Genomic DNA, 24487 nt, shown 5'->3' on the forward strand with positions numbered 1-24487 from the left:
TATACCTATCTAGTATTTAAGACTGTAATAAAGTTACAGCCACTGCAGTTTAATACTCTTTTAATTATTACAGGGGAAAGGAAATAATGTGGTTTCGCAATAAATAAATTTCACGGAGGCGTTAACAAAACTCAATATTAAAAGTTTAACACTTGGGTGAATTTGCAGGTTAATGCATCGTCAATATAATTTCATATTGGAATGAAGCGGCTTTTGTGGTTTTATAATTATTGATTTATATTTTTATTTAATTAGGTATTTTGCAGTTCTGATTATTATAACGAAATGCTAGTTATGGATTAATCTATACCTACTAATAATATAAAGCTGTAGAGTTAATTTGTGTGAACATACTAAGAAACTATTACACGATTTCAAAAATTCTTTCTTATACGTGATCCCTGACTCCTGAGTGCTATAGACTATTTACACGGACGAAGCCGGGGCGGTCCGTCAGATCTAGATTAAGGAATTTTGGAGTTAAGTGGAATTGACTTATAGTTAATGAGAAAATTATAATAGAAATTCGATAAATAAGTAAAGTCACATATTTTTTTAATAAAAACATTAAAATATTCATATCCATAAATAAGCCTATCGTATATCCTCAAACTATTAGCGTTTATCCATGTGCCAGATTGACACATTGTAATAACGTACTGCTGTAGGTAGGGTTGCGAGGGTTATTTTGTTTATATTGCTCCATTAGGCGGTAAGCCACCGGTCCTACCTTTCAGAAATGCTGGCTAAATTATTTCATAATAAAATAAGTCATCTTGTATATCCATTGCGCGAAAGAAAATTAAAACTTGTTGTCGAGAGTTCGAGACCAGGTGAGAGTGCAGATGTAATTGATTTTACAATATATCTGCGCATGGGGATAACATCACCACTGCTCGAAACGGTGATGGAAAACAGCGTTAGGAAACCAGTATGTCCAAGAATCAATACTACGATGACATGTTACATCTGCCAACCCACACATGGCTAGCATGGTGAATGATCATAATTCACCACACTAGCCAAGTTAACCCTCATAGGGCATGTGTCTATATGTGGGACCATATAAGTTGCTGATAAGGAAATCATTAATAAATACAGGTAATTAAAAAAAGTGATGTCATACATAATTAATCATAACATTTTCTTTTGAGTAGCTAAGAAAATGCTTACAAAACATGTTAGAAAAGGATCAAGTTTTGTTGGACCACAATCTATAAAGTATAGACAATACATAATCCAATATTATTAAGACATTTAGTTAATTATCGGTAATGATTGCGGTCATCAATGTATTAATTAGCTCCGGTTAGGCTAATTGGCAGCTGTCAGCAAATATCATGCCATCTGTGGACGATGGATTCGCGAACAATAACTCAGATGAAGTTGTATTATTGGCAATTGTCTTGAGAATTCGTGCCCTATCCTGGAGCCTGTAGTTAGGTCTTTTAGCAACTGAATAACATACCTATTAGTATACTGTTAAGAGGTTATACCGTGACTTACGTATAAAAGAGAGCTAGATTCTATAAAAAATCGCTTTATGTTTAAAATAAGCAGTCTAGGAAAGAACCCTTTGATAATTACATGTTTTTTCGCTAAATTAAATTAGTCATCACACAAAAATTTGAGATTCTGCCTGAAAGAACTTTCTAAATACATTAAGTAGTTTCAAATGTCATTGTGCGTAGGTATGTGGTGATAGTAGGTGATAGTGAACGAAATTTCCTTGCGATAAGTATTACCTTGCAAGTAACGTTCTCCTCATCATCATCAGCCCTTATATGTTCCCACTGCTGGGACACAGGCCTCCTCTGAGGGTTCAGGCCATAATCCACCATGCTGGCCAAGTGCGGGTTGGCAGATGTCACATGTCGTCGAACTTTTGATTCTTGGACATGCCGCTTTCCTCACGATGTTTTCCTTCACCGTTTTAAGTAGTGGTGATGTTATCCACATGCGCAGATAAATTGAAAAATCAATTTATTTCCTGCACGCTCGCCCGGTCTCGAATCCCGACTTATCGATTTTTGAAGTCCGAGGTTCTCACCACTGAGCCACCAAAACGTTCTCTTAAATTATTTCAATTCTCTCAGAAAATTGATCTAATTAAATTACAATCTTGGTAGTAATCGCTAGATTAGTAATCCAGTGAACTTAAAAATATATCTAGGTATTTAGTTGTAGAAAGCTTGGATTGTATTGTAAAACATTACAAAGTTTTAATCCCACCGCATTTCTAGTAAATTTATTCAACAGTTTAAATTTAATTGGCCAATACATTTTCTAATCTAGTCTGTAAAATATTCCAGAGCTTAAGAGCTACTAAACCCTGGTCTCACATTTTATTTAAACTATTTATTTAGGGGAACCACACACCAAAAATCTGTGTAAAATTATGAAATAATGTTCTATTTTAAAAGGATTGTTTGGTTTGAGTTGAGTTACAGTCGAATAATATGTATCTGCTTACTTTTCGGTTGTAAAATGTGTGGGCTTCATGATATATTATCAAATCGAAGTAATTTTGACAAAGCTTAAATTTTTACGACACATGCCTAATTATTAATTCGACAATTATGAATCTGTCTGTCTACACTGCTATGCTATGCTATTATAAGGTTAGAAAGGGATACAATAGTTTTATAGAATATATCCAACTGTAATGAATGTTAGGAGTCATAAAATCATCATGATGCCTTCTAACGCTACACCTATAAACGCAATTTTTAATGCTGCATAAAGGATTATGCGACATGCACATTAAAATGCTGTTGGTACACGTAAACCATTCTAACCTTATTAGCTACGCCCCGCGGTTTCACCCGCGTAAGTCCGTATACCATTGGAATATCGGGATAAAAAGTTGCCTATATGTTATTCCAGTTGTTCAGTTATCTACGTACCAAATGTAATTTCAATCGGTTCAGTAGATTTTGCGTGAAATAGCAACAAACACACAGGCACATCCTTACAAACTTTCGCATTTATAATATTAGTAGGATAACATAGAATTATTTCAATATTTATCATAAATTTAGCATGTTCCCACAAACTGTGTCCAACGGAGCGGTACATCAAAATTAATTTAGTTCAAATGAGCCCTCAATCTTTGTCGAGTGTCTGGACACCTGGAGCGGCTGCAATTTGGCAGCAAGCCACGCAATCCTCCAATCCCCAAGAAGAATTGTTCGACAGCAAGATATTAATTGGCAACGAATCGCCATAATATCCTTGTACCTAATTACCCAATAAATCGGTGAGGGTTTAATTAAAACACATTTGTTATTGTAATTATTTATTTTCAAACGTTCCGTGTGCGATGTATGTATGTAGACGTTGGGAAGTATTTACCGATAGCAGTGATTCAATGCAAACATTGGTAGATTGCATCTAAGCGATTTCAAATGTTATGCACGAACATTTATCAGATTTCGATAATTCTTGGAGAAAATTTAGTTTTGGTTTGAAACGTGATGAAATAAAACCGTTTCTAATTAAAGCGTTACTATAGGTAAGATATTTTACACCCGTGTGTTTATATCATATATTACTTGGTAATTTTGAACCACAATGCCCATGAATTAATTTATATTAAATACCCACTGCTAAGGCAAAGAGTAAAATATGTAGTCAAAGCATGTTTCATGAAATAATTGAAAAAAAATCTGTATGAAAAAATTTCAGCATTTCTCAAAACATTAAAATATACATCGATTACTAATATGAATTCAATGAACCTAAGACTAACAATCAGTTAGTAAACACGTTCAGTCATTTATTCCACAGAACTCAGCTACGTCATTCAAAGAAACTTTTTCTATAGACTCCCGATAACTTTTATTGAGAATATTGAGTTGGATTTTCACTTGGTAACGCCTCGAATATATTTCATAGCTATATAATAGATTTACAAAATAAGTTCTCTCATTTATTGTTTTATTGAGTTTAATAGTTACCACAGAATTACTTTAAATACGATATTTATTTGCCTTTACTTTGCATTCGCATACTGAATAAAGCTTGAACTTAAATGTTTATTCTGAAATATTCTTATTAAAACTATATAAGGTTACAATGACGGACACACGAATTAAAACTCTTATTGATATGAATAAAAATGAATATTCCAGTAAATGCATTATATAATAAAATTAAGACATAAATATTCGTTTCTGTTATAATGATCAGATATAAGGTATGGTTTTATTTGTAATTGTAAAGTACAACTATCAAATACTATTTATGTAGTGATAATAATTAATTGACCTTGATTAAAGCCTGATGAGAACTTCCAATATGTCTAAAACTGTTGAAACATCATAAATATACAACAAAAAAAACCTAAAATATCAAAGTTCATTTTTGTAATCGTAAAATAAAATGAAAGTAAAAGATTTTTTTTATTTTCTAATGTAAGTCACATTTCAATTTATTTTGTTAAAACAATAAAACACATAATGTATAGTTTTTTAATAAATGTATAATGTTACTTTTTCAAAGTAGGCATGTAAAATTGCATTGACAATTATTAAGATCGTTTAAGTGTTTCTCTTATTAAACTAAATTTAATTTAGTCGCCATATTTCACTGTCCCAAATGCAAATAATATTCAAATAATAAGAAAAAGCAAAACGAGCTACAGCATCAAGACTAAAGTAATGAAAAATTATTCTAAATCTGAAAGTTTAAATGAAATGAAATATTAGGCTCTTTTTGTTCTGAAATTCAAATAGGCTTTATTAAATAACTTGTAAAAGGCTAAATGAATGACTTCTTTTACTTAGTTAGAATACTGTAAATTCACTTACTTTCAAACTTTTTAATCAAATTTTGACTGATCACTTTGTATCTCGGAACAAATAAATAAATTTTAAACGAACGAAACGCGCTTTAACAAATATATTGGATAATTCAAAGCCTGATTAGAATTATTTATAACTATGAAAAACGGAATCGGATTCGCATAAAATAATTAAAAATGTCTCCGAATAATGATCTTTCTAATTTAACCTGCGTATGTAAAACTACAGTGAATAACTAAATTTCAATATTTCTTGCGATTTAATAAAATTGATGGAAATGAATTAACAACAAAAATCCATGAATTACATGTACGACTAAATTAAATTTAGTGAAAAAGAAGCATCACATAATTACAAAAATTGTTTATTTAACATTCGTCACAACCGCTAAAATGTTATTGTTCAAAATAGCATTCATAAAACACAAATAAATGCAACACAGCGGCATCGGCCATTTTTATTAAGTACCCCGCCAACTTAATCTAATTGCATTAACTTCAAATAAAATTAAGTTCACATAAACGAAAATATTCATATAAATTTTTTGAGCACTGTTAAATGCATCTTGACTATTTATTGCGATTGATTAAAGTTGCAATACATTTTCTTGAATCTAAATCACCAATAATTATTTTTATATGAAAATTTTTAAAGTTTCCATATAATTTGCGTCGACCGCAGCTGTCGAGAATGCGCTTTGAAATGAGCATCGATAAATGACATTCTACCATTTACTACCATTTTTATGTTTAAATCGGGAATGTTGCTTAAAACTAAATTCAGATCAAAGCATTTACAATATAAATAAACGAGTATGCTTTATAAATACAGTAAAACAGCCTGGCACTTACTATTGCATTCAGAATGAGGAAAAATAAATAAATAAAAAGCCTGTAAATGTCATACACTCTTAGGTATTTTTTGGGTGTGATTGGTATAAAATGTAGGAAAACATATAGATTTATGTCAGGCTCAATTTCTTAATACTAAAGTCAGAAAATAAAATTAATTAAAACTAAATAAATGCTACACCACATCCACACTTTAACTAGAAATAAATATAATTTTTTTTGTACTGTCAAAATCCGCGCACTATCACATGTACACTCCAAACTACCATAGACTAACTACCAAAATAGTAGCTTTTAATTGCAGTCTTATTCGAATGGAATTTATACTCTATACGTATTGCCTTGAAGGTCCATTTTTCCTTGAATGTGGTAATGTGTCGTCACTACTTGTGTTGTTGCCGCAGTTGTTGTTGTGGAGGAAGGACATTTCTACTCCTGCGTCTCCACCCTAATAAAAGAAAATTATTAATTTATATTATTTTTTTAAGATATACCCTATCCTACTAATATTATAAAAATATTATAAATGCGAAAGTTTGTAAGGCTTCACATCCTTTTGTGTGTTTGTTGCTCTTTCACGCAAAAACAACTAAACTGATTGCAATGATATTTGGTATGTAGACAGCTGGACAACTTGAATAATATGAAGGCAACTTTTTATCCCGATATTCCTACGGGATACGGACGTACGCGGGCAAAACCGCGGGGCGCAGCTAGTTATTCTATAGTATAACAATGCCAATATCTTCGAGACGTTATCAACTATAACGGTAATATAATATACATAGTAACGCAATGATTCATCGAAGTAGCGTCTTTTTTTAAATAAAAAGTGCCAAAAATTCAATGTTTCTTTTAGGAAGTTTTACATCCAACCCCAAACAAGTTAACCGATTGAGTTTGTATTTGAAAAGGACAACCCTTCAATTTACCATACCCTATGCATATTAGGAAATGAATTACTCGATTATCCTAAACTACAACTTTTTATCGATATTCTAAATAAATAAGTAACAAGAATTGACCCATAACGTTTAGCTGAATACAAAATACTTCATTGTTCAAAAATGAAACCAAAAACATAATTAAGAACTATAAGGAAGCGTTTTTTATCGACAGATAAATATACTATATAAAGTAAAGGTATATATACTATATACAATATATAGACGTATGTTTAAAATAAATAATTAGGAAGACCTAATTACTATAAGCACAATAATGTTTTAAAATTTGCAAACATGTGTTTCACATCATTCGCAACCAATAATATGTAATCCCTAATTACGTAGTCAATATAATATACGCGCGTATATGACTGTAGAATATATCATTCATCCAACATTAGCAATATATTTGGAGATAATTATCATATGGCAACATTACCTATCAAATTTTAGCAAACGGTATAAATATACCAAAGAAATAAGTTTTACAAAACATGAGACAAGTGCTTTCACCTCGGAGCAAGAACATTGCTTGATGCATAAAATATCATAAGCATCATTAAATATTAAGAACCATTAAGCAACAAATGTTAGCTCTTATAGTTAACTATCTTATATCTGACATGTTTACGAATATTTATGAGTGAAACTATCACTTAGAAACTATACGAATTAAATATATATATATACGCAACACCATTATTGACCACTAATAAACATTCGCAAATTGATGAATGAATTCAGAAATAACATAATTAAATTATTGAATTTAACATATACTTTGTCTTTAAATGTTGGCAACCCTATATTTAATCTCACCACATATTGAAATCAGAAATAAAAACTTCCGCCTCATTTCGTATATTTCACAGAAGGAATTAATAACACAGATCAGAATAAAGTCGACATATAACTCTACTGGATGAACGAACAATTTTAAGGTTTACATTTTCATGGCCTATTCATTCCTTTTAAATCCTATATATTGATAGTTAATACCCTATTTGGCCATTTTGAAAATTAAATATTATGAAAACTTTATCTTGGCCAAAATACCTAAGTTTGATTAACTTAAACACAAAATATTGCATTAATTTAACACACCGACATTCCCAAAAAACGACCTAAGGTTACCAATAAATTTTATTTCTCAACACAAAACATATACTGAAATCTACTTTTTCCAAGTTTTTTTTTTTAGTAATTTTCAAACAGTTAGCAGCCCTAAGATTAAAAATATGTCCCACTATACTCGCATACATAATACAGTCTTGCAAACACATTATCACTGGTCTCACCTCAGAGTGCATCGGGTTGGCCGTAATGGTGATGGGCACTTTAGCCGCGATGTAACCGCCGCCCTCGCCGGATCCTTTCTCCTCTATAAATAAAATTTGCTGTTCAATAGGTGGTGGATTTTGTTTATTTTATAATTTTTTAGCTTCAAGAAAGATTCAGTGTTTGGAATTTAGATGATTTAACAATAATTGATAACTGTAAGTAGAGTTTTGTATCTGTTTGAAATGGAGTAGAACTCAACCTGTTCCTGTTTTCATTCACAAACCCAGTGTTATTCTGATTGCTAAGTATCCAATAGGGAAACATATGGATTTACCTCTAAGCTTATGATAGACTGGATAAAAACTTCATTTTACTACATTTTCTAGTGTGTAAATGAACAAAAAATTCACAGAACAGCACAGATTAAATAAAAAATGTAACTGTAACATCGCGATTAACCTACTTCCGTTACACAAAAAAGAACGAACTGTTAAAAGAAACACTGCATTACTATGTTGTGTGCTCTGCTCTGTGCAGACTAAAGATCGCAGTTTTCTTATCTGATTTTAGAGTATAAAACGCTTCCGACGCTCGCACATAAAACTTAGAATGATAATGAAATGTTATTGCCACGTGGTGGTCGTTAAGCACACAATCTCGGGCTCAAATAAAACGGCCAGAGGGAAGAAGACGGATAGTGGCAGCCTCAAATAAAACTTAACCTTATTACCGTCAAGTTGACACTTTATAGCATCTATTTTTGTTAGCTTTACGAGCGATAAGCATACTCAATACGAGTGCTTGTTTACTTTATAGCCCATTGTATCCGAATAATATAAAAATAACGCAACGGGAAATGAGAATCTGTATCGTCGGTCATAACATTCGTTCTGGAATACGCTCATTCGTTTATTATTCGTTCAATCGTTCAGTTATCGGCGCGCATTTTTTACAGCTGGCATTTATTACACTTTATTCCGTTCCTTTATCCATTCATTTACTAAGCGAGTTAATATTTTACATAAACAAATAGCGGCGTTCAGGTAATTTATAAAGCCAGGCAAGGTTTATTAGCGCTGTATTAGAAGAATAGAGTAAACGCATAGTTTGTTAGTATAATGTTCTTTCTTGTATATTTCAGTAAATTGCGTGAATGGGTCAAAGTAATGTTTTTTCATTATTAATTCGAACTATTTGAATTAGTATTAAATTAATTTACACAAATATTAGCTTTTTGGCTAAATTTGTTATATTACTGTAATTATTAGTCGTACAAATCTTGTAAGCGTAATTCATATATAGCAAGTCTTACTAAATTATATTATTTTTTAAATATTTTAATTGTATAGAAACGAAATGTTTTCAACTTGTCAAAGCAAGAACAAATTTAAATGGCACCAAACGGAAGGCACCAGCTTTCAAATAATACAGAGACAGAAAAATGCATTCGAGTCCAGAACATACTCCTTTTTTTGAAGTCGGTTGAAAATAGCAGGTGAATTTGTTGGAGCGCGCCGCACAAAGTACAATGCTTTAATTTTAACGTCCTATTACGACAATTGTTAGCTCCGCTGCAGAAAACACGGAGCAATAACATAAAAGCATACATATAACTAAAACGAACATTGTCTAATAAAAGTTCCGTATAGTTCCCTAATCTAGACCATTTTGACTTAAAGCCTTCTCGTCAAATTATGTTCGTTATCAAATAAATAATATATTTACACTGTACGAAGAATTAAACCTTTTCTCACCAACCAAGAGAACGTCTTTCAACGTGATGAAACTTCAGCAGTTTTGTATTTCGCTTCGCAGCGATAAAACAGACGATTACTGTCGATGCCGAATTAAAACCGTACCGAATGCAATGCGCAACGGGAGCGGGGTTAACAAACAAAATGTTTCAGCTAAAACCGCCGGCAACATTTTGTGGGCTCATTTTTAGACGTTTCAAAGGAAATGCGCACAATTTGTAAATAACAGTCGTTCTCTAGTTGTATTGTAGTTCGGGCAGTTATCAAATGTGGCGGCGGTTAGCGTTACGACACTTTGTACGTTTGCACGAATGTAATTATATCGTTGGGGAGATAAAGGATAATTTTAAGACGGGCTCGTGTGTAGTTTTGATAAAGCGCGTTTGTGAGAAAGTTATAAGTTGAATATGTTTATGGTTACTCATTTGCTATATCAGTTCTGTTATACAACAGCAGATATGACTGAGTACTGGTAATGTTCTTAAACTATGCTTTTAAAACTTCTGACATTTCTGTGGTAACGTTATAAATCAATTCGTTATATTGGCATTTAAGAATTTTTACTTGTTGTTGTTTAATATAGATTAAGACCTTTAACTTTTGCCAGACATTTCAGATAATATACATAAATATGAAATACTACATTTATAAGCATGATGCGTCGGGTTCCAAAACAGAGGACTAGCAAAGTAAAGTGATAAGTCAATTCTCTCTAAATGGCGTCCGACATTTACGTTTCTTAATATGGTGCTCACATAATATACTCATTCAATAGCGAGTGCTAATGAAATAACACTACGGTGGCACAATTTGCAAAATCGTTATTCGTTATGATCTTTAATTAATTGCCTAGTATTGGAGGCGTTAAAACTACCTCTTAACTCTTATTTATTTATTTTTATTTACTTATTCTTTATGGTACATATCACCAAAAAGAAAAAAGAAAAACAACAAATCTCTCTTGTTCAGTTCAAGATGTTGCGAACTAAAAAGATCAAGTATCAAATACCTTTAGGTGTTTGCTATGTCTGTACTATTTAACTGCTACCTAATGTAACTAGTACGCACTGCAAGTAGTGGCGGCTGCGCAGCAGGACGACGCCTCTCTAATGCTCCCACATACAGCTCTATCTCTACACACACCAGGAGACGACGGCCGCGCAAGCATTATACACCACAGATAATATCTCTGCAACTATGTGTCCAGTGCACTCCCAGAGTACCTCCAGAACGGTAGAGTCCCTGGTAGAATGGAGGCAGAGGCCGGGAGAGCAGTGACTCTATCGCGCAGTAGAGTCCTCTAGCAGAGTGGCAGGGCGCCAGGAGAGCTGCGACACTAACGTGCCGCGGAATCCTGTAGCAGAACAGCAGGGCGCTGGGAGAGGAGCAGCGCTACATGCACACGCGAGTGAGGGGAGGGGGTACTCACTGGCGGGGTGGCGGCGGCTGCGCTTGCACAGCAGCAGCGCGGCGGCGAGCACGAGCAGCAGCGCGGCGGCGCCGAGCGCGCCGCCCGCCGTCACCAGCGTGCGGCTCTCCGGCTGCGCGTCGTCGGCGGGCGCGACCGTGCTGCTGCTCTCCGCTGATGCGGAACGTTGCGTTTTCGCCACCTGGTTGAGCGAGAGGATTGTAATTTTTTCTTTCATTTGATAACTTGACATTTCACTGCAACCACACGGTACGATCGTTATGATGATGAGTAATGATATAATATATAAAAAGACATCCCTGTTCAGGTACAGCCTTTCGGCAGTCGCCTTTTAGCCTTCTCTACAGTTACTCTTGCCTTAGATAAATTTTAATTAAATTCGCCTTATGCGTTTGCTGTAAGGCTGATGAAAGATGTCTGATAACGCATAAATGGTACGTCAACTACGAAGGTATGGATAGCCAATTGTACGAAAGGACTCTAGATTTTCTATTCGTTTTTTATTTTATTTTATTTTATTTACTTGAGAGGACAACCCATTTGATCGCTATCAGATAAAGAACAATTATTGGCGACAGTGTACATTATAAGATGGATTTTTTATGTTAATTGTTTCCAGTAGTGGAACACATATTTTCTACTAAGATATAGGTCGTATTCTTGTTTAATTCCATATTTTTTTTATCCAAACACAGGTTCTCTACAAAATGTCACGGTAGGGTATTTCAAAGTCTAAGCAAAGATCAATACTCATTTTTAATACTTTTTTACGCTATAGCAACTCTATATCCTTTAAAATAAGTAATATATAAGTTGCCGGTTTTCACAAGAAATCGAGGCCAGAATTGCGAAAGCAATTAATCTAATAGATCTGGCTTCCAATACAAACTTCGTGCATAACAAATTTGTTAGGATTTTGTTGTCTGTAGAAAGAAGACCTGTACTTCATTTTGACATTTTTTATTTCGTTATACCTAATATCTTAGTTAAACATCTTTGGTATAATTTAAGCTAATAGGGTTGGCAACCCAAATTCTAGGGCACCAGTTCTGATTCATTTATATTATTCAATAAATATGATGATTGTATCATATTTGAAGAATTTCAAGACAAGAGAAAAATATCTGAAGCCAATTTTTCGCTTTATCGTTACGATATACGCATATATCACTAGGCCAATTAAGCGAATCACCTCTAATATTTTGCCTACTTTAAAGTAAAACTGCCATATTTTTTTTCAAATATGTATAAATCGTAAGTATCTAATATTTAAAAATCAAATTAAATAACGTTTTTGCTTTTATTAATAAAACGTATTGCGTATTGTACCACGTAATTACTTTATGTAAAAAATATCCATTTATTAATATATAGTCCAATTGTCACTCACAAGTATAGCGCTGAAGTCAGACGGCGCCTGCGCAGAGTACGCCTGCAGTTTCAGCTCGTACGCCGTGTCGGGCGCCAGGTGCGCCAGCGACACGCTGCGCGCCGCCCCGCCCACTGTCACCTGCGGAATGAGCCTTGTGTGTACTGGGTTAAGGTTGATTTTTGTTTTACTGTATCTCAACTGTCATCTAGTATTTGATCCTGATGTTCCTTATTGGATTGTGTTAAGGTCTAATATTGATTGTTTTTGTTCTACAGTGAGACTATTTTACGTGCATTTGTTAGATTTTTTTATCATATGTTTAAAAAAAAAACAATTGGAATTTTACATCATGATCATTCTTCATATAAAACTAGAATATGATACCTCATAATAACAACCTCAGATTATTATATAATAGATTTTCTTAACTTAATTGATAACGGTGTACCAAAGCATGGAATATGATTCAAGGCAAAAGTATAGCAAAAAGTAACTTATGAGTATACCAAATATTCCAAATTATTTATTCAAATTGAATAAAATAAAACAAAAAAAAAAAAATATATATATATATATATATACTAAAACCATTGCGTATAAAACAATCATGATACCCTTTTAACTTTCACTCCATTTCTTATACGAATTCCTCTCATCATTATCTATCAAGTAAATCGAGTTAACAATATAAAGGGTCGTTTAGCCCTAACATTTATATTACCTTTTCGTATGCTCCAGCTGAGGAAACAGCTCGGAAGTACACGTAGAAGCCTTCCGCCTCAACGCCACCCTCACTCGACCACTATACAAAGGAATAATGTTTAATTTTGACAAAATTAGTCCTAGACAAACGAAATCAGAAGGACTTAAAATCATAGTTATGAAATATTTTTTTCATAACAATTATTATGGTATATTTTTTTATCATGCTCTTTTTTAAATTAACTCCCTTCCTGCTCCGGAAGATAATCGTATTGGAAAACTTATCCATCATTTATATTAATTTTTATTGTTAGTTAAACCTGAGATTCAATTCGAAATAGATATATTAGTATTCTTTTACTAATGTTACATTTCTATTTGATTTCATTTAACTCTCGTGATCTTATTTAAACACCACCTACTCCAATGTTAAATTATAATAGACCCTATCCAAAGGTTGTCTGGCAGAGATAGCTTTAAAAGGGATAAGTATTAATTTATTATATTTAACCTAATAAATGTTGTACCTTTCTTGTTTTCTTCATCTTCGTTTGTTAATATTCTTCATTTATATGGTATAATTATAGTATTGTATTGTATATATTTATTGAAAATTTTATTTTCCCCGTCTTAAAGTACCCCGCCTTATCCAGTTCATAAATTATTTAAAAAAATCTCAGCAAGAAAATATATTATCTATATGAAGAATTATAAAATACGGAGAATTTTTTATAAGACAGAAGGATAAACAATAAGGTTTCCTACGAACAACTTTCAAAAGAAGCTGGGTTGGACAGTCTCATCTAACTGATATTATAATAGTTGGTAAACCTCCGTGAATAGGGGACTTTAAAAGACTATTGATTTGATTTAAATGTTGCCATTTTATGTCTTAGTCTTAGAACTTATCAGAATTTATTTAAAACATTGTTAATGTTATGTATGTAAAGACCGGAGATTAATTATTACTAGTAATCATTATTTCGACTTTATAACAGTTTCCAGAAATTATCGATAATTAACTATTATTATTTAGTCCTTGGTACAGTGATTAACGCGTGAGCGAACCGAGGGGTCCTGGTTTCGAATCCCGGTGGGGACGCACAAAAAAATGTCTCGGTCTGGCAGGGCACAGAAGGTTGATCACTTACTTGTCCATAAAGAAAATCGATCAGTGAAACAGATGTATATCAACTGCCCCATACTTCTTTTTTTTATGTCATAGCGGGCAACTGAGCTGGTGGTTCTCCTGATGGTAAGCGATCACCACAGCCCATGATTATTCGCAAAGGTAGGGCCTCTGCGAATGTGCTGCCCGCTTTTTTGGGGTAAGGGAAAAGGAATGGATTAACGACTGGGAAGAAGGAATGGACTGGGACAGGTGAGGAAAAGGAAACGGGCCTCCGGCTCCCCCACTCACCGTACGAAACACAGTGGCACTTCCCCGGTGCGAGCTGGCCCAATTCGTGCCGAAGCGTGCTCGACTCCCACAATAGATACCATACTCCTTTTTTATTTACTCCTTATTTATAAATTATATCTTATCGTAATAATTTGTCCTGTTCAAATATAATATAGAGTTGTAGAATTAACGAATCCCTTTGCCTTTATTATTCCCTTGTTTGTAGTTCAGTTAAAATAAATTTAGATTAAACCTGTATAATTGTTCAAGATCATACGACCCACTTTAACTAGAAACTGTGAATCACTTAACCTAACTAGGGATTCCCTTGTTGGCATGTATTTATAGATTAAACCAGTCTGTTTGCTTGTAGCTCTAACGGAAAATTGCTCCTTAAGCGAGACGCAATAAGGTTCAATATAGCTTGCAAACAATTTAAATAATCTCAGAATTTCAGAAAACTATGGTTTAACTACATTATTGGACACTTGATTCTTAATATGAATAAGCTTATTGTGTTTGCAAAATGGACTTTATTGTAATGGTTATAGGGTTATAGTTATGCGATTACACAATAACATTAATATTTTAATTTGACTTTCTCATTTCTCTATAGCATAGTATGTACTCCTCTACTTATTTGAATATTTAAATGAACTCCAAATGATAACTACCTCTTCTTATTCAGACACGTATAAAAATGATACTTTTAACATGTTTTCATGAATTGTCCAGTCCAACTTTGAATGCAAAAGCTGCTCATTCAATAAATTGGTTTTAATTAAACTCCAAAGCCGGATTGTCTAAACATTTTACACTCCCAGGGCATATTATGACGGCTAACACTATCCAATTAGGTTATTTGCTGCGCTGTGCTGCGAACTTATCAAAGTCTTATCAGTGTTAGTGGAACTTGGTGCTAAGCTTCGTATTAGTTTTAATGTAATGTAAAAGTTTTTATACATTTTTAACGATACTGCCCACTGCTTGCACGTATGTACTGTTCTTGTTTAGTACGAACTTGATGGTTTTTTACAGATTTTTTTAAGGTTTATTAGTATTCTGTGATTTTCGTTTAAAAACATGATGTCTGTTTTTTATCATACTTTATATGATCTTAAGTCATGTTTCAGTTAATAAACATTTTTTTAAATATTGTGCTCTGAACATGTTTAAATAGCGTTTCAGAGATAATGAAAAATAAACTGTCATATACAGATCATGATACAGATTTAAAATAAATCAGGACACGATTATTATTTTGCTACGAAATTATGGATATAGATGAATCTCTCCTAATTATATTTTTCATGTTTATGTGTACTGCACTGCAATTATAATGTATTCTTTGCCACTCACAGTCCATAGTCCACAGTACAGAGTGAGATATCAACGCCGTGATTTTATCGCACGTCGCGTTCTTAGTAGAACTTTATACTGCTCCCTTAAGTGTGTACAATTGTTTTTACCCACTCACTAACCAAAAGCTGAAAAGAGTGAGGTGACAACGCAGTCGCTTTATCCAATGCGAGCGCTCGGGGCAACGACTTGCACTGCGTTGTAAGTATGGTGTCATTGCAGCCGAGTTTATTGTCTTGACCGTTATGGAAACCTCGGATTAGTAACAGATCATTTTTGCACTCCTAGTCACTTTCTAATCAAGATGTATTTATAATGAGATTATTGAGTGTAGTTGTCGTTCTAATATTTGCGGCTTTGTGGAACCTATGAGTGTGTATAGTTGTCTGGATAATGAAACCTATGAGAGTGTAAAGTGGTGTGGATGATGGAAACTATGAGACTGTACAATGGCGTAGATAATGGAAGTTATGAGTGTGTACAGTGGTGTGGATAAGGGAACCTATGAGTGTAAGGTGGTGTAGATGATGGAAGCTATTAGTATGTACAGTTATGTTCTCCCCACTCACCGTCCAATTGAGCTGTATAGAGTGAGGCGACAACGCAGTGGCCTTGTCCAGCGCGGGCGCTCGCGGGCCGCGGGACGCGCCGCGCTGCAAGTAGAACTTGGTGCTGCTGCGACCGAGTTTGTTGTCCTGGTTCGAGTACACCGCGGCTATGCGGAACCTGTGAGTTTGTTTGTACGTTTGTAAATGAAACTAGCGAGTACTAGCAGAATGATAACAAATTTATGCAGTTCATAGGTGTATCTGTACACTCTGTCACTATCTTATAAACTGTATTTGTAAATGTACAAAATGAATTTCCTGTTTTCATCACTAGATGCGCTACTTTCCTTTTATCTTTTGCTAAGAACGTAAAACTGTGCAATGCAACATTAATTAAACAAAACGTTGGTTCTATCAAGAAGTCTACGAAGTTTATTGAAAAAATATTAATACTGTGGCACTGTTGTGTGTCACTTTGATCGGACCCTACCTACAAAACTTAATTAAATCATTGAATCGCCGATAACGTCCTACAGAGTAGATGAAGCATGTAAGGTACTACTAATGTGTTCTATGCGAAATGCTATCTTAGAATACCTATCTTAGGATCTGCGCTATCTGCTGCTCTCTCGCTGGGCTCCATGGTGTCAATTGAAATGAATTAAGAATGTATATAAGTATGATGAGTAAATAAATACTAATTGAAAAGAATTCCTTAGTGTATTGTTTTGTTCGATTTAAATTTGCCACAAAGATTCGTTCCTATTCCTAGTTGGATCGCATTATATTGTACAGGAGAATTGTAACCAAACAACCATATAGTGTACAATTAAAATGCAAACAAACACAACAATCGAGAGATTAATATCTCAATTTTAATGATATGAAAAGTATGAAGCATATTTCATGACATCGTATCATTGAAATTTAACACAACGTCCGAAAAACACAATGCATTATAATCCTTATTATATTATCATTATTCATATGAAAGCGCTTACATTAAATGATTTAATAATGAAACGGATAAATTGAATAAATTCAATCAACACAAGTTTTAAACAAACACAAATCAGTTATTACATTTTCGACAACCATAATCGGGTTAAAATCAATAATATCATTTAAATTATTCATAGGCGATTGCGCTAAATATATTACATACAATCAAATTGTAACTGAACGACATCCGTTTATATTCACAAAGTTTTGAAGGTAAATTATGTGAAAATAAGGAGCATCTGTATTTAGATTTATGTGTATCTTTATATTGTTCGTAAACCTCGATATGTCAAATATAATATTATGTACACTTACTTCGTTCTCTGTGTATGTGAGGGTATACTTGTATCTTCGTATAAACATTCATGCAATGTAGGAATGTTTGCGTTCATTTATGGCTTCGTCAGATAGACCGCGTTAACACGCGTCAGAACGCTAACCTTACGCTGCGCTATGACGCTGAATGAATGGATTTATCAGATAGAAAGCGTAGGTACTTTGCGCATCAGAGAATCGCTCTGTTTGACGGTAAAGTGCCGCGTAGTATAGGCGGTCAGTTAGCGCTCTGGCGCGCGGTCTGTACGCCTTCTGTTCTACAAATGACGGCATTGAAACGGAAAATATCATTTGCAAACGTCGTTCTACACTTGAGGGTTTGCGTATTCATGCGAAATTCAGTGACCGACATTAGACGATAACTTAATTGACGACTATACTTTATTCCCAACTAGCTGCGCCCCGCGGTTTCACCCGCGTAAGTCCGTATCCCGTAGGAATATCGGGATAAAAAGTTGCCTATATGTTATTCCAGTTGTCCAGCTGTCTACGTACCAAATTTCATTGCAATCGGTTAAGTAGCTTTTGCGTGAAAGAGCAACAAACGTACACATCCTTACAAACTTTCGCATTTATAATATTAGTAGGATTAATAGGATTTAAAACTGAGCGAAACCACGGCGAGTGACTAGTATCCAAATACTATTTGTATCTTGCATATGTTACGAAACGCGGAGTTAGTTTGGTCAATACATCAGTTTGATATAATGTGCGACCGCGGAACAAATAAGCGGTGCATACAATAGAATTAAATTTGCCCAGCAAAATTTTGCACATATGCGTCTAAATTTAACGTAGAAATTTCTAGATAATAATTTAATTTGTATCATAAAACATTTGAACGGCTGCGGTGTGGGTTAGTTATATGTTAAAATAAATATTAGTGTTGTGTTGGTTTTGATTATAAATTAAATTGTAGAATAGATGATTGATTAGATAGTATAATAAAGTTTAAGATATTAATAAAGTCCTCTTTACCTCAAGTAGTCCCCTTAACTAACGTAATTCATATAGGACTGCTGCGTCCCGCGATTTCACTCGCGTAAGTCTGCATCCCGTAGGAATATCGGGATAAAAGTTGCCTATGTGTTATTCCAGTTGTCCAGCTATCTACGTACCAAATTTAATTGCAATCGGTTCAGTAGTTTTTGCGTGAAAGAGTAACAAACATACATTCATAATATTAGTAGGATAAGCTTTTAAAGATCATATTTAATCAGTTAACTTACTTATAGTATCGGTCGGGCAGCAAACCGTCTATTTCATACGAATGTATATAAGCGGGTATATCGTAGTTAGCCGTGTGCCACTGCGCTCCAGACGAGTTACTTGCTTCGCGATACTGGACCTAAGTGATAAAATAATCTATAAATCATTGAAAAAATCTTGATAAATTATGCATTGGGACTCGAACCCGCGTCTTTTTGCCAAACCGTAGCAACGCCTAGCCCCTCAGCCACCGTGATCCCGCCACAGTGATCGAATTTCTTCTACTCTTTCGGTTTTATGTGCCTAAGGGGCACCCCACGCCATCTATTGCGATGATTAAGAACCATCACAACCAATACGAAACATTATTTCAATGATTGCAATATTGCATCGATGGAACGCGGCCTTTGTTAAATTTTATTTTTAGTTTTATAGCATTGAAATGGTTTATAAATGAGAAATTATATATAAATGATAAATATATAATATGACTGATAAATTATATAGCATTTCAATGCTATAAAACTAAAAAGCAATTGAATAAATCTTTTTGAAAGAAATAGAATAAATTACGCTTATATATTAAACTTTACACGATTAAAAACACATAATAGGACAAACACTATATTGTAGGAATGTTTGTCCAATTGTTTGCGATGTGAACGACCGGTATGATAGTAAAATGTATTGCGCAAATAATATATTTATAAGTAGAACTACTATAAGTAGTACTACAGGCTAATGCTAATGTAAACTACTTGACTGATTTCAAGATTCATATAACGGTATCATTACATTCCTCCTAAACGTACATACTGTTTATTTTTATTGCATTTTAAAACTTTTTAAATTATATTTTAACTAGCTGCGCCCTGCGGTTTCCCCGCGTGAGTGTGTATCCCGTAGGAATATCGGGATAAAAAGTTGCCTATGTGTTATTCCAGTTGTCCAGCTATCTACGTACCAAATTTCATTTCTATCGTTTAAGTAGTTTTTGTTTAAAAGAGTAACAAACATTCATACATATATCCATCCACTTACAAACTTTCACGTTTATAATATTAGTAGGATGTTCCAAGCCTTCTTATCAGATATTTGGTGATGATGATAATGATGATGATGGTGGTGATGGTGATGATGATGATGATGATAATGCTGGTGATGATGGTGATGATGATGATGGTGGTGATGGTGATGATGGTGTTGGAGATGATAGTGGTGGTGATTATGGTGATTAATGGTGGTGATGATAATGATGATGATGATAACAATAAATACTAAAGATTACCTTATAGAACTGTATGGGCAGGCCGTGGTTGGAGTGCGACCACGACACCATGACGCTCTCGTCTGACAGCCGCGTCACGTTCGGCCGCGACGGCGCTATCAGCACCGCTGCGTTTAACATTATCTTAGTAGATATAAATTACGTGTTACGTTGTTTGTCCACGATGGACTCCTAAACTACTTGATCGATTTTAATCAAATATGAGCCAGTTTGATTCGACTTAAAAGATGGGTCTATTTAATATTATATCAATTACGATAAGTTACTACCCTAGCGGAGCCGGGGCATACAGCTATTATTATAACTAAACATGTAAATCAATGAAGTCATATATTTATCCTAATACTTGATCTTTATCCCTACTAGCTTTTCGCCCGCGGCTCCGGCCGCGTAGTCCAACAAAATCCCTTAGAAATGATGTCTCCTAGCGTTAAAAAGCAGCCAATGACACTCTATTGCCTCCTGACTATCGGCAGCACACAAATCATATCACAAAATCGCTCCGATACTAAAACGAAAAACAAATACTTTCGCGTCAATAATATTAAGCTTATTTTATAATGTTATTTGTACATAGGTCAAGGGAAAATATAAATTTCAATTAATATGATATTCGTTTTAAAAAACCAATTAATTTAAATGCCATAAACTGTGTTATCAATATTTTGTACTTTCGACAACATTTTGTACCAAATTACGAGCAGATCTCTATTTTAAATTCAGATTTTGACAAAGCAGTTAGTTATCAATCATTATTCGTTTAGAGATTAAAATCTTTCCGAACGAATTTCGAACGATATTTTAAACATCGGATTTTACAAAAAAATATTTAGTTTCCATTTCAAAAGCTTTTATAATTTAAGCGAATAAATGTTTATAACTTATCTAAACAGATATTTTTTTATTTTTCTATTCATATGTACATAATTTTGTACTATCTTTAACCATTAAAGCCGACAGGCGTAGAGAGTAAATGCTTAGACAACATTACATTTTGGTTAACGTAACCTCTTTTATATATAGATCTGAGACATGGTAATGGTAATTTATTTTCTATTCTTTCTGTTTCCAAATATTAAATGAAGTATTTATCTTGTTGCTAGTTTCATGTTTTTAAATATAATTTTACTATGATCCCCCTTTTGTATTTACCTTTATGTTTCCGTAAGTTCTTACGGTTGTGACGCTTTGGTGGTTGCGATGGAATGTGCATTGTTTTAGGCATTTCTGCTGAATAGTCCTGTAAACAAGATACAATGTTTTAGTTCTCGAATGGTTATAACCGTTTGTACCAAGTGTTTTTGTTGAGTTCACAATTCGTAAATGCATAGGATACAAAAAAAAATCTTTCTATCATTCTAATATGTTAGTTTCAGGTTTTAAGAATAGATTACATGATTTGTTGAATGATCCATGGCGCATATACTTTTATTTTATTTACAACTTGATGTTATATCCATAGTTTCGATAACATACTATCTTTAATTGTTTTTCCGATGTTCATATTCTAATTACACTTAATTTTAAGTGAACATTAAAAAATATACGAATATTCGCATTAAAAATGAAGTTATAATATATTCATATATTACACAATAAATTTTTACTTATTCATATACATACATGATACGATAATGTATGCATATTTTAAATTTAATTCTTAATTGTAGTTAAAACATTGGTCATATATTTATAATAATAAAAGTTTCATAAATATAATTTAAGAAAATGTTGTGAGAGACTACTTTTAACTGAATGAGTGCGCCCAAAGGCAACATGTTAAAAGACATTACATATTTGTCTTAGTGAACCATTTTCTTTGTAAAAGTTTATAAAAAATATATTCAAAGAAGAAATATAAAAAGAACTTAAGTGTGTACTCGAACAATAGAGATTGTATATACATATTATTTGGTAATCTAAGTTTTCGTATATTATAATGATTTTGCATATAAAAATAATAAATACCTATAGGGTATTAAAATTTCTCATCAGAAAAATATACTTTGAGATTTATACAATCGGATGTGAAAAACGTTTGGAACTTAAAAACCTTAAACTTTTCACATTATTTTAAATGTACCTGTCTGTAACAGTGCGGGCTCGTTCCTTAAACAAGGGTATGTTTCCCTGTATGCCGTAGAATTATTATAGGTTCTATGCGAGTGTGGGTCACCTGATGGTAAGTGACCACCACCGATTATGAACATTTACAAAGGGCTTTTGCAAACGCGTTTACCGCTTTATGGGATAAGCATTATTTTACACATTTTTCACGCCAATCTTCTATGGGGGTGCGGTGCCAACGACCCAATTCGTGCCGCAGCGTGCTCGACGTATGTGTAAGTGGGAGTCTGTCAGTGTCATTGTTATCGTAAGCAAGTTTCACTAACATATACAACAGTGGCACGTGAACATAGTGCCATGTGGGTGTGTGCGTATGTGAAACTGTGAGTGTGATAGTCAATGTTATAGATGCGTGAGTGATTGCAATTTAGCGCGAGTGGCGCTCAATGTGACACTCAAAATTGAGATTCATATGTTTTTCCTCACCCTTCCCAGTCCTTTCCTTTATTCCTCTCGTCAATCCTTTCTTAATCCATTTCCAATTTATAGTCAGCAATCCATTTGTACGCCTCTCTAAATGTTCATGGTCGGTGGTAGCGCTTACCTTCAGGCGACCCACCAAACATTGCCGACATAAACGAGAGAATGAGATGTGAACAATTCGTTATGTGAGTGTGTGAGTATCAGTATATGTGTGTGTGTGTGTGTGTGTACTAGCACGCACCGCATCAGATATCTGCACGGGCACGACGGTGAGCATGGCGGCGTCGTACGCGCAGCCGAGCGCGTTGCACGCCACGCACTGCACGATGCCCGCGTGACGCTTCTCCACGCGCTCCATGTGCAACTCCGATTCTGTATATCATGTATTACAACAATTCAGATTATTTTTTTATTAGAGAATTTCAAATACTATAGATTTGAAAATACGTAGCTTAAAAGAGCGGAGAATAAAAACGCATTCAATTATACATAAAAAATAAATAAATAGAAAATTTGTGATATCAATATTACTGAAATTAGTCAAGAAAGCTAAGCTAGCTTCAGTTCAGGGTATATAATGATAACCATTAATGTCAATGAGTAGTAATGCAACAATATCCCCACTCACCAGTAGTATGGACTCCTTTCCCACCAACAATCTGCGCGTTCAACAGCCAGTGCACGGTGGGCGGCGGCTGGCCGTACAGTCTCCCGCACGCCACGCGAGCACTGGCCCCCTCAGACGCGTTCACACTACCGACAGAACCCTCCCAGTGTGGTGGCTGGAGGGCTATAGCTTTCCACGAACGACGGATACCGTTTGCTGAGCAGGAATATATGCCCTGAGTAACAAAGTATACCTGTAAATCTTTGTGCAATTATCTATGCTAAAAAGAGTCGTACAACGCTTTCAATTACTCATTGAAACGAAAGAACGACTTTTCTCATAACAAAGAAAAAAGGGGGAGGGGAAGAGGAGATAGTATGAAAGATTTCCAATGGCCTGCCAAAATTAAAAACTGGTCAAAATTTAAGCCAACATGCTTACTTGGCCATCTCAATTTGATGTTTATAATTTCTATAACATAAAAAAAATCTCATATTTGTATTATATATACATATATTTAAACTACTCCACACGATAAATAAATTACAGATATGTGGCAGTAACTACAACCATTTTATCGAAAGCATAAGTTAATCTTATCTAGCCTGTATTGAAAATGATGACCTAACTTCTGAGAAGTTCAAGCGAAATATGAGCTGATCTGTGATTCCGCATCGAATCAATACTAAACAGAAGTTCAAGATATCTACAATATAATGGTAGTTAGACTTTTACAAGAACATCCCTAGAGATAAAATTAATTAAAAAAATATATATTTAAGGTATATTTAAGACTAACAGTTAACCGTTAAAACACGAAACACAGTAAACAAGTATCAAGAAATAACCTAAAAGCAAAATAAACGTCCAATTTCACGCTAGCATCCTGTTACACATGCCCAAAAGGGGCCTCTAAAAATATTTGCTAAATAAGCACAAATAATTACAGCATGGAAATATACGCGCATAAATCACAGCTTAAAAGGTATAAGCCATTTACGCATCCCATTATAAGAAAGTCCCTCCATCCTTAAATTAATTACAG

General features: G+C 34.0%; 1 protein-coding gene across 2 annotated transcripts in view; it reads right to left on the reverse strand.

The window, feature by feature from the left end:
* Positions 1 to 4463: 4463 nt before the first annotated feature.
* LOC119832822 (interference hedgehog-like) overlaps positions 4464 to 24487 on the reverse strand; it is a 49610-nt gene continuing 29586 nt past the window's right edge. The window contains exons 7-17 of one of the 2 annotated variants that reach the window (XM_038356600.1): positions 23464 to 23677; positions 23077 to 23207; positions 21438 to 21525; positions 20286 to 20392; positions 19018 to 19136; positions 16472 to 16628; positions 13161 to 13241; positions 12458 to 12577; positions 11068 to 11248; positions 7902 to 7984; positions 4464 to 6104 (exon numbers count right to left, since the gene is read on the reverse strand). In XM_038356600.1, coding sequence (XP_038212528.1) covers positions 5985 to 6104; positions 7902 to 7984; positions 11068 to 11248; positions 12458 to 12577; positions 13161 to 13241; positions 16472 to 16628; positions 19018 to 19136; positions 20286 to 20392; positions 21438 to 21525; positions 23077 to 23207; positions 23464 to 23677 — 1401 coding nt within the window. In that variant the 3' untranslated portion in view covers positions 4464 to 5984. The remainder of the gene's footprint in view (positions 6105 to 7901; positions 7985 to 11067; positions 11249 to 12457; positions 12578 to 13160; positions 13242 to 16471; positions 16629 to 19017; positions 19137 to 20285; positions 20393 to 21437; positions 21526 to 23076; positions 23208 to 23463; positions 23678 to 24487) is intronic. The other variant, XM_038356601.1, reaches the window with a different exon arrangement.

The sequence above is a fragment of the Zerene cesonia genome, chromosome 16 (genome assembly GCF_012273895.1).
Source record: "Zerene cesonia ecotype Mississippi chromosome 16, Zerene_cesonia_1.1, whole genome shotgun sequence".
Lineage (NCBI taxonomy): Eukaryota > Metazoa > Arthropoda > Insecta > Lepidoptera > Pieridae > Zerene > Zerene cesonia.